We start from the raw sequence: 17940 nt of genomic DNA on the forward strand, positions 1-17940 counted from the left end.
TTAAGAGATTTTCTGTTGAGATGGATTTAGAGGTGACGGGACTAAGGTTAAAAATTGATGATCGATTTGAGGTAGCAGTGTTAGGTATCTATAGGTCACCAAATGGAGACTGGCAAAAATTTTGTGAGCTGCTCCATACACTTTTGGAAATTACAACCGCTCGTTTCACAAATGTTATAGTAGTAGGAGATTTCAATACCGATTTTGCCAGGCAGGATAAAATGACAGAGGACATTAGAGATATTATTAATATGAATAATTTAGAAATTAAGGTCCACGAATATACAAGAGTAACTCGAACTTCACAGACAATTATTGATAATATCCTCACAAATATAGAAGGTTGTAATGTCAGGTTAGGTAGCTCAGATCTGTCAGATCATAACTATCAAATTTTAGATGTTAAGCTGCAGGGCCAGAATCCCAGCAGAAAAAAAACTTTTGTGAAAGAAATTCAGCAATATGAGCTAGGAAATATAAATTGTTTGAAGCAGGAACTGCTTCAAGAAAATTGGAGTAGTGTTTATAACAGTTGTAACCTAAATTACAAATATAAGCAATTCATTGATACTCTAAGATTTCACATTAGTGTATGCTGTCCAATAAAAAAAGTCAAAGTAAAAAGTAAATTAAACAAAGTAGATGAATGGATAACTGAAGATATTCTTACTCAAAGAAATATTGTTAGGGAAGCTTATGAGGAATTTAAATTAGTGAGGGATGTTCCGAGTGAAGTCAAATACAAATGTCTAAAGAAAAACTATGCAAAAGAAGTGAGGAAAGCTAAGTGTAAGAAAACAGCTGAAATATTAACAACTAGTACCAATTTTAACTCTGCTGTTTGGGAGGTAATTAATAGAAATAGGAGAGCAGCTCAAAAAGATACAGTTACTAATGTCCCTAGGATAATCGATGAACATGGAATTTATATGGATGATAGTATAGACATTTGTAACTTTTTCAATAAGTATTATCAACAGGTTGCATATAATCTCCAAAAGTCACTGAACACTAATACTTATAATACAACTACATTAAATGCTGAGCCAATTGAAAAGGTATTTAAATTTCATCCATTATCAAGAGATGAGTTGTCAAGAATAATAAAAAATTTGAATAACAAAAAAACAGTAGGATTGGATGGGGTCTCAAGCAAAATTTTAAAATAATGTGAAAATGAATTACTGGACCCTTTATTGCATCTCCTTAATACTTCACTAGAGCAGGGTATTTTCCCTGATGATCTGAAACAAGGAAAAATTTTGCCAATTTTCAAGAGCGGTGATTCTGAAAGAGTTGAAAATTATAGACCCATTAGTATTCTAAATGTAATAAGTAAAATTTTTGAAAGAGTAGTTTTAAATAGGCTATTGATGCACCTGGAAGAAATTAATTTCATATGTGATGAACAGCATGGGTTCCAGAAAGGGAAATCTACTAAGACTGCAATAGTATCCCTTGTTGAAAGACTAATAGATATAATAGATTCAGGTGAGAAGGCAGCCGCAATATTTCTTGATTTATCCAAAGCTTTTGATTGTGTGAACCATAGAATATTATTGGAAATACTAAAAACTGTAGGTGTGAATGGTATAGAACTAAAATGGTTTGAATCATATCTCATAGGTAGAAACCAGTGTGTTGAGCTTACCAAGGTGGATGGGAATGAAATAGTAAAAATTAAATCTCAAAAACTGGAGGTCCAGGCTGGAGTACCTCAAGGCTCAATTCTGGGTCCCTTACTGTTTCTGTTGTATGTGAACCAATTACCAAAAGAGTTAAAAGATCACAGAGCTCTGTTGTTTGCTGATGACACATCGCTTATCTTCAACAATTATTTATTAGATAGTCTAGAAATAAATGCTTTTACTGGAGTACAGTCAATTGTCCAATTCTTGAAGCAAAGGCAATTAACAATAAATAGTAAGAAATGTCAATTCCTACAATTCAAAAGTAAATATAATTCAGTAGAGGATAGAGAAATAAATGTGTTTGTAGAGGAAAATGAATTAGACCAAGAAGAGAAAGTAGCATTCTTGGGAATTTTATTGGACAGGAAATTAACATGGCATCCTTACATTGAGAGGATATGTAATAAGATATCATCTGGAGTATTTGTCCTGCGGCAGCTTGCTAGGCTGAATGATAAAAAACTACTGTTAACTGCTTACCATGGACTTATACTATCTCATATTAGGTATGCTATTTTAGTATGGGGTAATTCATCTCAACAAAATATGGATAGGGTGTTTAAGATTCAAAAGAAGGCACTCAGATGTATAGAGAAAGTGAATAGGTTAGACTCTTGTAGGCCTTTATTTAAAAAGCTTGGTCTATTAACTGTGCCATCTTTGTATGTATATGAAGTTGTAATGCATGTGAAAACGAGTGGTGTGATCCAGAATTCAGATGTTCATGAGTATAATACGCGAAACAGAGCAGATTATCATATAATGGGTCACAATAGTAGGTTATTTGAACAAAAACCAGATTATATTGGTAGGAAATTTTATAACAAGCTACCTCAAATCTTGAAAAGTAATGATGATTTGAAGATTTTCAAAAAACAAATTAAAAAATATTTAGTTGATAGAGCTTTTTATAGTGTACAAGAATTCCTTTCAAACCTAAACTAGGTTGAACTACTTAGTGTTAGAATTATTATGTAATAACATGACTTGTCTTATACTCCATAACTGGAGTCTTTAGGACGTAATCTTGAAAAAAAAAAAAAAAAAAAAAAATCAAGTACAGTATATCTAAGCTTTTCATTTACTGATTATTTTATTTTTTATTCAGAAGATTCTGACGTGGAAACTTTCAGTTCATGTTCAGTGAAAAAAAGGTGATCATCTCTTTGTAAGAAGTTGACAATTCTTTAATGAATGAGTTATTGTAACATTTTCCAGAAAAAGTATAAATAGATAGAGTACGGTTGAAGTAAGTTGAGTTGAAATTAAGATGGATTTCATATAAATTCAAATTGGTTTGGTTCAAGATCAGTCATAGAGTCATAAGTAAAATTTAAGTATAGATCTAATCAAGCTTAAGTTGAGGCTACATTAATAACAATAGAGAGTGTTAATTTTATTATTAAATCATGTAAGTAAGGAAAAGAACAACGGGGAACTGACTTATTTCCAAAACTGTTTCTCTTCCAATTACTACTAGAGTTAAAATATAGATTTTATTAAATAAATTCGTCAGTGGTTTGAATTTGAGATTACATCTTCGAGTTACTTTTATAATATAATAAGCACAGCAAATTAATTTAAAACGACCTATAGACTCACCTTTTTTGCACTGATCTATTGTTTTGTTCATGGACTTGACTTTAACCTTATCTGGTTCAACTGCTTTCACCTTCATCTCTTGGGCTTCCAGTTGTTTTTCCAAATCTGGTACCTGGGCTTCCAAACTCTGAAAATGTAAATGTTACGAATTATTTGAAATGTCACAATTGTACCGTACGAAAATAATACTTTTCTATTTTACTTATTAATATTTTCATTTGTTCATATCTATTTTATTGATATAATAAATAAATGTAGCAGTCAGAAAGGCTTCCACTCTCTTGTATATTTAGTAAGAACACAGCAACAGACAGTCGTATGCAGATAGACGGAGGAAAAATCCCAAAAAATCACTGCTAGCAGGCGTGACCAGACATAGGACGTCATACGCAGACAGAAGGACGTCTGTGTTCGTTCTAACGCTCGATAATCTGAGAGGATTTTCACTCCATCTGTCTGCATACGCCCCTCTGTTTCTGTGGCATTTGCTTTGAGGCGTTAAGTGACCATTCTACTCCCTAGGGCAAACAAGAAGTGCTTTAGTATTCTACGTGGTATGGCCGTTGGCATACTACAACTCTCTGTTAAGGTGCGTACAGATATACGCGACTCCAACACGCTCCGCAATCGCTCCGATCATGAACGTTACGGGAGATGTTAGCTCTTCTCGCGTTCCACTCCCCGGTCGATCTGATCGAGTGACGTTCGATTGCGGAGCAGAGCGAAAGTCTGTACGCACCTTAATAGATACTATGTAAGACTAGATGGTAGGTGGAGGGGAAAATGGTATATTTTCCTACCCTATTGTACTATTTTGCTTTTTATAATCATTGCCATTGCATTTATGTTTTTGGGACAAATAAAGATGTTGATACCTGGAGTTCGGTGGCGAACTTTTTGACATGCTTCTGCCACTGGTCGATGTTGGTTCGGAGCTGCAGAACGGTGCGCTCCAGTGTTGCAATGCGCATGCGCATCTCTCGCAACTCCTCCTCCTGCCGCTGCAACTGCTCCTCCTTCTGCTGCATTTCGGCGGCTGACATTTCACCGCCCCCGCCCCGACCCCCGGTCACCGTTGCCACCGACCGCCCCATCTTGCCACGCAGCTTACGGTTGCCGCCACCCGCCATTGTACCTGCCACCAAACCAACCCAACATTCAAACATTATCACTGCAACTATTATTAATCTACTATTCATTTCAAAGGATTAAATAAATTTGACCCATATTCATATAATATAGTGTGGCCACATTTTCTCAAATCAGCAAATAATCAATCTATTGTATCACTAGTAGTTCTGTGAACAGTAGACCTCGCGCAGTTATAAACCGCAGCCTCCTCTTATACTGTCCATCAGAGTAAATCCTGTCTGTATGTCGTGTTGGCGAGATATTGGTGTGAAAACGGCTAATGGCTGTTGGGGTTGGAGTATCAAAAATGCTACCATCAAAAGCTAATCTCCTTCAATACATTCTGGCAACAGGACAGCCCAAGTTCAAAGCAGAGAAAGTTTGAGAGACAATACTATGTTATTTTAGTTATTTTTAGTTATTAATTGCATGCTTTATTGCACGCAATCAATAATTCATTTATTTATTTATTTATTCACAATGGAGACAACGGGTTTTCCCAAATATGTCTCCTTAACAATAAAAAGTGTACAGATACAAATAAAAAAAAGGAAAATGATGATAAAAATAATACGAACTTATGCAATAATAAATAATACAAACAACAAAAATACCAAATAATTCAAAAATGAAAAATACAAAGATTTCAAATACTTATGGAAAAAGTAAAAATAAAACAAATTGAGAATTCAAAATTCCAAAACTTATAAAAATTAAAGAATATAATATCAAATATAATGAACAAAAATTTTATCAACAGAATAAATAACATTTATAACTGAACGACGTCCCAAACCATATGCACATCCACACTGATACACCAACTATTTTTTTATCAGATTATGCTTACACAAGATTTAATTAACATAATATAACGCTTTCCGGAATTTAACGCGAGAAAACCAGAAGACATCTAGGCGTCCAGACAAGCTGTTATAAGTTCTTTGCATCCTATTTAATAGTCCATAAAGATTGCATTCAATGAGGCATGCAATTTATAGTCTACACAGCTGCTGATTTTTTACCAAGTTACATTGAGATATTGAATTGCATGCGTCATGGCATGCGATTTATAATCCACTCGACAGCTGATTCATGATGAATAATTCTATAGTCTGATTTTTACTCTAATATTGGCGTATGAAGGAGGCTCCTTTTCCTTTTATATTATCCTTGATATGCAAAATTTCCAAAAACCTTGTATATACGTCGACGCGCAATTTAAAAAAGAACATACCTGTCAAATTTCATGAAAATCTATTACAGCGTTTCGCCGTAAATGCGCAACATATAAACATTTAAACATTAAGAGAAATGCCAAACCGTTGACTTGAATCTTAGACCGAGCGAAGTGAGGTCTAAATAGATAGAATAAACATGAAATCAGCTGTGATTTTTAGAGTGAGTTTAGTTTTGTTTTTTTGGTTTCTAAATAATTCAATGTTTTTAAGTTTTGAAAGCTTTACAGTTTACAGTTTGGTGCAATATTCTTATTCTTTTCATTGAGACATGTCTCATCATTGAGACATGAAGGGGGATCCTAAATAATGAACCCCTGAACTATAGACCAATTGCAATTGTACCTATACTAAGTAAAGTCATTGAGACATGTATTGTAATTCAACTTAATGCATATTTTGTCAACAACCAGCTGTTCTATCCTTCTCAGTATGGCTTTAGACCGAATTATAGTCCTATTGATGCAATTGAAAACCTTGTTGAATATGTTATGAATGGTTTTGAACTCAAGCAACCAGTTGGATCTCTAGTATTGGACTTAAGCAAGGCATTCGACTGTGTCTCTCACTCTATACTCTGCAAAAAACTTGAAAAGTATGGTATTATAGATAAGGAGCTCATGCTGATCAAGAGTTATTTGAAAAATAGAAAACAAATGGTTAGCTTGAATAGCACAAACTCAAATTTCCTTGATGTAACTGTGGGGGTTCATCAAGGATCAGTCCTTGGCCCTTTTCTGTTTCCAGTCTTTGTAAATGATTTTAGTAGAAATGTTTCTGTCTTTTCAATATTATATGCAGATGATACCACTCTGGTACATAAGGACGTTGATATAAAAACTGTTCAGGATACGCTTGGGATGGCTATGGATGAGTCTAAGGTATGGTTCAATGCCAACTTACTTAAGGTGAATGAGAGCAAAACAGAGCAAATAATATTTTCTCTCAACAATTTAACAATGTACCAGTACAATGTACTGGTAATCTGAATCTGAATGATGATGTTTTCAAGCCTGTAAAGTTACTAGGAATGTACTTAGATAGTCAACTCAGCTGGGAGTATCACCTAGTGAATTTATGTAAAAAGCTTTCTAGAGTAACATTTCTCTTACGAAGACTGAAATATTGTATGAACCTTGATGTAATTAAAACGATATACTTTTGTCTCTTCCATTCACACTTGATTTATGGAGTAAAACTGTGGGGAAACTCATCTACTTCAAAAAAAGCATTTATATGGCAAAAGAAAGCACGAGTTATATTTGATATAACTATACAATGAACCTTGCATTGTCTGTATATATATTATAATTTAATCTCCGTAAAGAAAAATCTGTCTAATTTTCATAAAAAATATTTCTATACATTCACATTACACTAGACATAGGGATGATATAACTAGACCTACAGTTAGATTGACTAAAACTCTAAAAAGTCATAAGTACCTACAAATTCGTATGTTTAATTTACTACCAGATAATGTTAAGCAGTTACAATTGAAAACGTTTTGTATTGCTGTCGATAAATGGCTCAAGTCTGAAGCTTTCTTTCTATTCTGTTAATGAGTACCCGGAATATTTCAATGTATATGTGTAAATTTGTTCGTTTCTATAGTCCAACTTGTGATATTTTACTACAATATTTCAATGTGTATTTGTAAATTTGTTCGTTTTTATAGTCCAACTTGTGATATTTCACTTATTATTGACGAAGCCTATTGCTTACATTTTTGTAATGTTGTTTTATGGTCAATAAAATTCTTGATTCTTGATCTTGAGATTTGTAAAAATCTTTATATTCCTCCACTGAGTAGGCACATATGGATAGAAGCTCTTTTTTCAATAAAATTCTGAAACTAACCGACGTTTCTTTATGTGAGATGGCAATAAGTTGTACATCCGGATACCTGAACTCCTTACACCTCGCTCATATATAGTACTTCGGTGTGCATCATCTCTCAATTATTTCTGTATCTGGTCGAATATTGGTGAAATGTTTCTCCTGTATTGAATTTATTTATGTGTGTGGTTTTTTTAAAGCAGATTGTTTCCAAAATATATAGGCTTGGGAGTGGGAGAATTCCAAGTTTTTTGAAGTAGGGCCGACAACTTATGCTATGTTCTTATGTATCTTTTCTATGTGGTTGCATCTATCTAGTGAATGAGCATAGTAGTGTTTTACCGGACGGTTCGATGATCTCGCCCTCGAGGGTGACGACCCTGTGGCGGATGGCGCCATAGGCGATGCGTGACGCCTGGTCCAGGTTGTCGGCGACCAGAGTGTTGCGCAGTGCGTAGTAAAAGGCTGGCCGAACCCGGTCGTCCACCACTTTGATCACGTCAAACAGGCGCGGAACCTGCTCCGGGCTACAACCACATCGCATTATATTTCAACATTATATTTTTATATTTATTTGAATCATTACTTTTACTATTAGATTCAAGCACTATTATATTCATGATAGTTTGGATTTTATAATTTATTATACATACATGCCATATGCCAATCAAAATAGCATTGACAAATTATTGTCATACATACATACATACATATGATTTTGTTTGATATATATATATAATTGATATGGTTTTTAGTGATTTTGAGGTCATGACTATACGTCAATTATACATAAAAACCGTAATTGAGTACTTAATAAAATATAGATCCGATTTTCCTCTCACAATAAACTCTACTCTTAATTATTATAATCTAAGGGCCACTGCTAACAAATATGTAACCTATAACACTAATATTGAATGAATAAGGAGGCAATTAATTTACATAGGTACTAAAATAATAAACCTCATTCCAAATCACTTTCTCATGGACAATAAGATCAGCGGAAAAATTAAACTGGATATAAAAAACTGGACATACAGTAATTTCTTCTTCCATTTAGATATATGACTCGAGATTTCTGCTCCAGCATTTTTTTTCTCATTAGTTTTTTTCATTTTTCAGTGGACTCGCTTACCTTTATTTTGAGTACCTATTCCTCTGTTTTCTTCCTTCCCCCCGTTTCTCCCTTCCTTTTTTCCTCATTAATTCTCTTCTCTTCTTTGCCTGCCTATTACATGGGAAACCATAGTTGGCTAGGTATCTTCCTCTCTTTTTTTTTCTCTTCTCCAACACACCCAAACACTAAGCCCATGGTTTTTTATATTTGTAACATTTTATTGTGTTTTATTTGTTTCGTAAATCTTTGTAATTTTGTTTTGTCTTGTTTTGTGTGTTTTTAATAAATTGAAATTGAAATTGAATTCAATACGGATATAATTACAATATAATGATACAATAGTATTCATAGTAATACTCAAGTAACATCAATTATTTAGAGATTAGCCCTTCAAACGAGCTGTAATGACTATGTAATGGAAGTGATTGAAAGTAGATATTAGAAGTAGTGAAAATTAGAACGTAATATTTTATTTGCTTGCTTCCTAGCATAGGCTACGGAAAGCTTGCATTTTTTAACCGATGGACGAGGTGAGGATCTTTCTCAGGGTTGGGAACTGCCTAGCTAGTATCCCAGCCTGGGAAAGATAGTTTCCATCCACTCGTCCCATCAACAGTTTCCGGCTCTTCTTCCCCCCTGCCGTAGTCTAGTTTCCACGTGTAGGCCTAGGAAGAGTCAGACCTGAAGACAAAAATGCATTCTTTCCGTGCACTCTTCTTTTAACCGCTGAAGCAAACGGAGCGCGTTCAGAGTCCGGGATTCAAGACACCAACTATATTTTTTCGGGAGTGTGGATCACCCAAAACCACATCATGTTCTTCAACGTCTTCATCATGGGTGAGTCCCAAAATTGATCCTACTCAAATGATAAGGGGCGATCGAACTTTGCTAGCATAACAATAGGTTTTTATTTTTATTGTACCGTTCAAAATTTCTTTCAATGTTTTTTGTATTAGGCTAGGCAGCCAGAGTAAAGTCAAAATTTATGAAAACAATCGTAGAGAAAATGTTTTAATTAAACCAACTTTCAAAGAGCAAAAAAATAGCCTTATTTAAACCACGTTTACCCATTAGAAAAGCAGTTATTAATATTAATCTACCCGATATATTACAACTATATAGAGATTACGCTAAAAACCACTCTTTCACCCAGTCCTGAATGACTCAGAATCCCTTATACTTTCTGGCAAAGCGTTGAAAATTTTCCTTCCAATATATATCACTCAGCTCATAAAAATTTGTCCTATACTATTCAATGAATTTGAAAAATATGATATTTTATTAAATAAAAAATGGAATTTTATGCTATTCAATGAATTTTTATTTGAAAAAATTGAATTTGTTCACTACGATTTTTTGTACCACCGTACGGTTGCCAAATCGTTTTTAGATTACTAAGAATTACAAGAATATTCAAAGTCAATTATTATGAAAATCTATTTTCAAATAAAGTGGAGATATAATATTTTCTTGGTGGATATATTTGAGATTAAATTGATCATTATTAACAATAATCAAAAATCTGGCGTGGTGCACTCACACAACTTTCCTTGCCGTTATGAAAATTGATCCCCTGACGCTAGTGTTCACGCACATCTCAAGTCTACTATTTAAAGATCTGAGCCAGCTGGTAACAGGACAATAAGCTGGAGACACACGATGTCTGCTATCTTTTCATAGTGAATGATTTAATAGAATCAACAGTTGCAATTGAATAATCACATTTTATCGAATTTCGAGCTTATTTTCAATCTTAGATGAAAATGTTACTCAACATTAATTGTAGAGATTTTCATGCTCAATCTTTTCCACTTGGAATTTTTTGTTTAAATTGTATCTGAAGCCTGATAACTGAGAATCCAAAATCAAACTTTGCATAGATGAGACGGAGCTCCTGAAATTTTTACAGATATGGGACTTGTGGCAGTTAATAGAGCTTATCAATGACTATTCTAGGTATAAATTTGATCAAAATCGTTGAGGCCTTTTTCGAAAAAATTGCGAAAAACCCTGTATTTGACAACATTTTTGGCATTTTAGCCGCCATCTTGAATTGCATTTGATCGAAATTGTTCGTTTCGGATCCTTATGTTGTAAGGACCTTAAGTTCCAAATTACAAGCCATTCCGTTAATTTGGAGATGAGATATCGTGTACACAGACACTCATACACACACACACACACACACACATACCCAAAAACCAACGTTAGTAGACAGAAGGTTGATCACTCACAGGTGTAAGATTCAAAGTGGTGGGGGGAACGCCAGCACGCCGTCACGTGTAGTAAGAATGTGATAGAGTAACCATACTGAGCATACAGTTTATTCACTGTATCTTCAAATACATCGTCGTTTAATACCCTCAAGATTGACCTAGAACTTTAAATTTCTCCATACTTATAGCGAAAGAATCACCGATTCTAATGATGTTGTTTAATATTTCAAGTTCATTCAACTTGTATGAATAAAATGAAGTTGAAAGTTTTTCAAGAATCTGAACACGTGACACGAAAAAGTTAGTAAGCTGGAAAAGCGTTAGTAGACAACGTTATACTATTATATTTTCAGATTAACCCATAAAAAATCTTGATAAACCAATGCATTGCAATAAAACAATAAACCGATCCCGATAAATCCAATGAGTTTCATTCATATAAATGCACTGAACACATGCTGGTATCGAGCACATGTTACATGTTCTACCTACGAGAATAAAAATATCTCATCCCCGAAATTCACAAGCTGATGTATAGCCAAACTACAAAATATAAACATGACCTAGAAGATAAAGAAACCTTAAGGGTTTGAAAGGGAAGGTTAGGAGGTGGGTTTTTTGCTTTTATATTGCAAAATGCTTGTATTATTCAAATGTTTTGTTAATTATTAAGCAGAAACAGAAAGCTTGCATGTCGGAAAATGTTTGTGTTATATAATTTGACTATAGGTCACCGTATGATTTTCAAGAATGCGATATTCTGCCTACTCTGTACTACAGCCTACGTCACGACTGCAGTTCCCCCACTCCAATTGCATTTCAACTAAAATACTATAGATGAGTACCAACCTTCTGTCTATTAACTTTGCCCAAAAACCACTTTTTTGGACTCAGGGGACCTTGAAACGTATAGAAATTTAGAAATGTGGGTACCTTAATTTTTTTCGGAAAGCAATAATTTCCTTATAGGGCAATACTTTCCTAGTAGGGCAAGGAAAGTAAAAATTATACCCGGTTGCACAACAGCCACGAGAATCAACAAAGAAGCCTTCTCTGGTTGGTTCTCGTGGTATTTAATCATGATTAGAATATACAGGGTTTGTGCAACCGGGCAATAATATTATATCAGATACACTGATTATAACTGAATAATTTGAATCTCTGCTATCTAATATAGATGGCAGTGGAAACGAAAAAACGGCAACACTGCGTTCTATCAATTCCACTGACATTACAACATGAATCTCACAATAGTCTTGATCAAAGAAGTAGAATACTAGATATTATTCAGCATAATAACAGTTTGGATTTTTAGCAATAACACTAATTTGGATGAACGAAAGAGGCGAACATACGCATTGAACGGCTTGGCATAGGTGTTGCGCAGATGTTGTTGCTTGTCGAGCGCAATGAAGGTGGCTCGTCCCACGTTGTCGGCCTTGAGTGCAGCGATGCAAACTTTGGCGGTGTCGGCTGTGTCGCAGACCACATTGTCCAGGGCGCCACACGCCGTCGACACCGCGCAGTCGTACTTGCTGTCGATGCCACCCAAATCACCCTGAAACACATCAACTAATGAATTAATATTAATACATAAATCAGTAAATAATTTACAGTTGGATGTAGTAAGATGATTTTAAATTGGTTCTGTAATAAAGTAAGATTTTTGTTGGTTTAGAATCTACTGTCAATCAAACCTATTTTATTTATAAAATCAGGCCTTTTCAATTATCACAATATTAGTAAATCATGAAAGAGAATATCAAGACACAATACAACATAATCATTCTATTTATTTATTTATTATTGACAGATATGACTGGCTAGACGTCAAGTGTTTCGGCTCCGTCTTCCTGTTGCTTATTTGGTGGGTTCTACTGTGTTTTTTGAGGCGTATTTTGGCAAGGTGATTGTCTAATGTGCTACGAATGTCTGTGTGAAGTTATTTCAAATTTTATTCAGTGGTTCTCTACCAAATTGAAATTGAAGTGAAAATTTATTCGTATCATTGGAAGAACGGTGCCGGGCTGTGTTGTTTTTGCCTGTCTTTTCGCTTTCGCTACAATCAATTCCTTATCTACTATGGCTTCAAAGAGTAAACCTAATACTCGCTCAACTAAGGACGATGACGTCGATGGGACAAAGATGAGTTCATTCACCTGGCCAAAGTCAAGCCTGGTTTTCCCGCATCGGACGCTGGTTTTGTTTCCGAGAATAAAATATTCATTCATCCATCTATGAGCTCCGAAAACAGGCAACTGTTCTTCTTAGCTAAAAACTTGGCTCGAGCATCAAACTACAAGTACGTTTGGTTCAAGGATGGAAAAATATTTATTCGAAAAGCTCAAAACTCTCCGGCGATACTTGTTTCTTCGAAGGAGCAAATCCAGGACATGAGTAAAGGATCTACTGCGGCACAGAATCAGGTGACAGCTGATCCAGCAGCTGCTGCTGAGTCTGGAGGTGCGAATTCGGGGTCGAAAGAGTGATCTTAGGAGACGTTCGGTTTCTCATGAGATTAGAAATTGTTGTTTTCAATTGTTTATATTGTGTATATTTTTTTTTCAAAAAGTGTGGATCGAATGGAACTTAGCATTTTACTTCTATATTGATCTACATAGATAAATCAGATGATTGACTTGTTCTTTGATTTTTTATCGACATCAATGAGTATGAATGAAAATTCTCTTGTTTTTTTTTTGTTAGTTTTACAAAATGCGAATCTAAGATTATTACTATTTTTTGCCTGTCTTTCAATGAGTATGAATGATAATTCTCTTGTTTTTTTTTGTTTTTTTTTTGTTAGTTTTACAGGGTGCGAATCTAAGATTATTATTTTTTTTTCTCTATTTTTTGCCTGTCTTTCAATGAGTATGAATGATGATTTTCTTGTTTTTTTTTGTTAGTTTTACAAAATGCGAATCTAAGATTATTATTATTTTCTCTATTTTTTGCCTGTCTTTCAATGAGTATAAATGATGATGTTCTTGTTTTTTTTTTGTTCGTTTTACAGAATGCGAATCTAAGATTATTATTATTTTCTCTATTTTTTGCCTGTCTTTGGAATGGACTGTTTTTTTCTTTCATCATATATCTCTATTTCAAAGTAACTATGTACTCATTATTTTAATATTAATTAACTTATCAATTATAAAAGATTATTTTTCATTTTTGCCTTTCTTCAAAATGGACTGTTTTTTTTTCTCCATCATATATTTATATTTAAAAGTAACTATGTACTCATTATTTTAATATTACTTCACTACTGAATTATGGAAATAGAGGATCTCTTTGAATTGTATGATAATGATAATCTTTCAACTAATGAGATAGATGACTATCTGAATTATATTCCCTCTTGCTATTCCAAAGATGCAAAGTTTTATAATATCCTTACAATGAACATACGTAGTATAAATAAAAATTTTAATGAATTTCTGTGCTGTCTTGAGATTACGTCCTAAAGACTCCAGTCATGGAGTATAAGACAAGTCATGTTATTACATAATAATTCTAACACTAAGTAGTTCAACCTAGTTTAGGTTTGAAAGGAATTCTTGTACACTATAAAAAGCTCTATCAACTAAATATTTTTTAATTTGTTTTTTGAAAATCTTCAAATCATCATTACTTTTCAAGATTTGAGGTAGCTTGTTATAAAATTTCCTACCAATATAATCTGGTTTTTGTTCAAATAACCTACTATTGTGACCCATTATATGATAATCTGCTCTGTTTCGCGTATTATACTCATGAACATCTGAATTCTGGATCACACCACTCGTTTTCACATGCATTACAACTTCATATACATACAAAGATGGCACAGTTAATAGACCAAGCTTTTTAAATAAAGGCCTACAAGAGTCTAACCTATTCACTTTCTCTATACATCTGAGTGCCTTCTTTTGAATCTTAAACACCCTGTCCATATTTTGTTGAGATGAATTACCCCATACTAAAATAGCATACCTAATATGAGATAGTATAAGTCCATGGTAAGCAGTTAACAGTAGTTTTTTATCATTCAGCCTAGCAAGCTGCCGCAGGACAAATACCCCAGATGATATCTTATTACATATCCTCTCAATGTAAGGATGCCATGTTAATTTCCTGTCCAATAAAATTCCCAAGAATGCTACTTTCTCTTCTTGGTCTAATTCATTTTCCTCTACAAACACATTTATTTCTCTATCCTCTACTGAATTATATTTACTTTTGAATTGTAGGAATTGACATTTCTTACTATTTATTGTTAATTGCCTTTGCTTCAAGAATTGGACAATTGACTGTACTCCAGTAAAAGCATTTATTTCTAGACTATCTAATAAATAATTGTTAAAGATAAGCGATGTGTCATCAGCAAACAACAGAGCTCTGTGATCTTTTAACTCTTTTGGTAATTGGTTCACATACAACAGAAACAGTAAGGGACCCAGAATTGAGCCTTGAGGTACTCCAGCCTGGACCTCCAGTTTTTGAGATTTAATTTTTACTATTTCATTCCCATCCACCTTGGTAAGCTCAACACACTGGTTTCTACCTATGAGATATGATTCAAACCATTTTAGTTCTATACCATTCACACCTACAGTTTTTAGTATTTCCAATAATATTCTATGGTTCACACAATCAAAAGCTTTGGATAAATCAAGAAATATTGCGGCTGCCTTCTCACCTGAATCTATTATATCTATTAGTCTTTCAACAAGGGATACTATTGCAGTCTTAGTAGATTTCCCTTTCTGGAACCCATGCTGTTCATCACATATGAAATTAATTTCTTCCAGGTGCATCAATAGCCTATTTAAAACTACTCTTTCAAAATTTTACTTATTACATTTAGAATACTAATGGGTCTATAATTTTCAACTCTTTCAGAATCACCGCTCTTGAAAATTGGCAAAATTTTTCCTTGTTTCAGATCATCAGGGAAAATACCCTGCTCTAGTGAAGTATTAAGGAGATGCAATAAAGGGTCCAGTAATTCATTTTCACATTCTTTTAAAATTTTGCTTGAGACCCCATCCAATCCTACTGTTTTTTTGTTATTCAAATTTTTTATTATTCTTGACAACTCATCTCTTGATAATGGATGAAATTTAAATACCTTTTCAATTGGCTCAGCATTTAATGTAGTTGTATTATAAGTATTAGTGTTCAGTGACTTTTGGAGATTATATGCAACCTGTTGATAATACTTATTGAAAAAGTTACAAATGTCTATACTATCATCCATATAATTTCCATGTTCATCGATTATCCTAGGGACATTAGTAACTGTATCTTTTTGAGCTGCTCTCCTATTTCTATTAATTACCTCCCAAACAGCAGAGTTAAAATTGGTACTAGTTGTTAATATTTCAGCTGTTTTCTTACACTTAGCTTTCCTCACTTCTTTTGCATAGTTTTTCTTTAGACATTTGTATTTGACTTCACTCGGAACATCCCTCACTAATTTAAATTCCTCATAAGCTTCCCTAACAATATTTCTTTGAGTAAGAATATCTTCAGTTATCCATTCATCTACTTTGTTTAATTTACTTTTTACTTTGACTTTTTTTATTGGACAGCATACACTAATGTGAAATCTTAGAGTATCAATGAATTGCTTATATTTGTAATTTAGGTTACAACTGTTATAAACACTACTCCAATTTTCTTGAAGCAGTTCCTGCTTCAAACAATTTATATTTCCTAGCTCATATTGCTGAATTTCTTTCACAAAAGTTTTTTTTCTGCTTGGATTCTGGCCCTGCAACTTAACATCTAAAATTTGATAGTTATGATCTGATAGATCTGAGCTACCTAACCTGACATTACAACCTTCTATATTTGTGAGGATATTATCAATAATTGTCTGTGAAGTTCGAGTTACTCTTGTATATTCGTGGACCTTAATTTCTAAATTATTCATATTAATAATATCTCTAATATCCTCTGTCATTTTATCCTGCCTGGCAAAATCGGTATTGAAATCTCCTACTACTATAACATTTGTGAAACGAGCGGTTGTAATTTCCAAAAGTGTATGGAGCAGCTCACAAAATTTTTGCCAGTCTCCATTTGGTGACCTATAGATACCTAACACTGCTACCTCAAATCGATCATCAATTTTTAACCTTAGTCCCGTCACCTCTAAATCCATCTCAACAGAAAATCTCTTAACAAAATCCAGTTCATAAGTTTGGGTATGTTTAGCATTGCTAGTGAATATACATACACCACCACTTCTATGAGCTATTCTACAAAATTCTGATCTCAGTGAATAGCCTGGAATCCTAACTTGATTTATTTCCTTTATTTTTAAGCCATGCTCTGTGAAAATAACAATGTCAGGATCCTCCTGTTTAAGAAATACTTCTAATCTGTCAATTTTGTTGCGAAGATACTGAATATTTTGATGATAAATACTAAAAACCTTACCATCTTGTGCTACTCTATCTCTAGCATTTGTAGCTATTTCCCTTTCCCTGTTTTGAGCCAATTTACTAAAAAATCGTTATTTGTTTTTTTGACTGTTTTTAAACCAGAGGATTGCAAACGGCTTTCAATCAGCTCTGCCAATCTATTACAAAAGATTACTTTGCCAGATCGATTTAGATGCAACCCATGATTAGTGAAGTTATGTCTTTTCAGCCTTTCATTTAGAAAACAAATCCCCAGTTGTTTAGAATTCTTATTTTTTAGGCTGTTGATTGTATTATGGATTGATTTGTTTGTCGAATTGATTGCTTCATTTAATTCTGGCCTATCAAACCTATTAGGAATAGTACTTATTATTAAGTTTGTTTTTTTGCTGAGTGGCACAATTTCCTTGATTTTTTCTGTTACTTGAGGAAGATGATTCAAGTTAGGTTCATTTATATTATTTGAGCCACCCAGTACAATTAGATAGTCATTTTCATCAAAGTCTTTAGTTTGTTCCCTAGCTGACTCTACAACTGCATTAATTGATGCACTTGGCTTGAAAAAACATTGGACATCAAATTTATTTTTCAATCTTTTATCAAGGAGATCACTGCAATCACGTCCATGACTGGACGTCAGTAGCAGAACTCTCCCTTTCCTATCTTTATTTCCCTCAGCTATATTTTTGGTTGCTG

General features: G+C 33.8%; 1 protein-coding gene across 2 annotated transcripts in view; it reads right to left on the reverse strand.

Annotated features, from left to right (window-relative positions):
- The window catches only part of LOC111060973 (structural maintenance of chromosomes protein 4), a 73054-nt gene that overhangs the window by 19066 nt on the left and 36048 nt on the right, over positions 1 to 17940 (reverse strand). For both annotated transcript variants that reach the window (XM_039421089.1, XM_039421088.1), the window contains exons 12-15: positions 12190 to 12392; positions 7844 to 8028; positions 4169 to 4428; positions 3294 to 3420 (exon numbers count right to left, since the gene is read on the reverse strand). In XM_039421089.1, coding sequence (XP_039277023.1) covers positions 3294 to 3420; positions 4169 to 4428; positions 7844 to 8028; positions 12190 to 12392 — 775 coding nt within the window. The remainder of the gene's footprint in view (positions 1 to 3293; positions 3421 to 4168; positions 4429 to 7843; positions 8029 to 12189; positions 12393 to 17940) is intronic.

This window comes from Nilaparvata lugens, chromosome 2, assembly GCF_014356525.2.
Source record: "Nilaparvata lugens isolate BPH chromosome 2, ASM1435652v1, whole genome shotgun sequence".
NCBI lineage: Eukaryota > Metazoa > Arthropoda > Insecta > Hemiptera > Delphacidae > Nilaparvata > Nilaparvata lugens.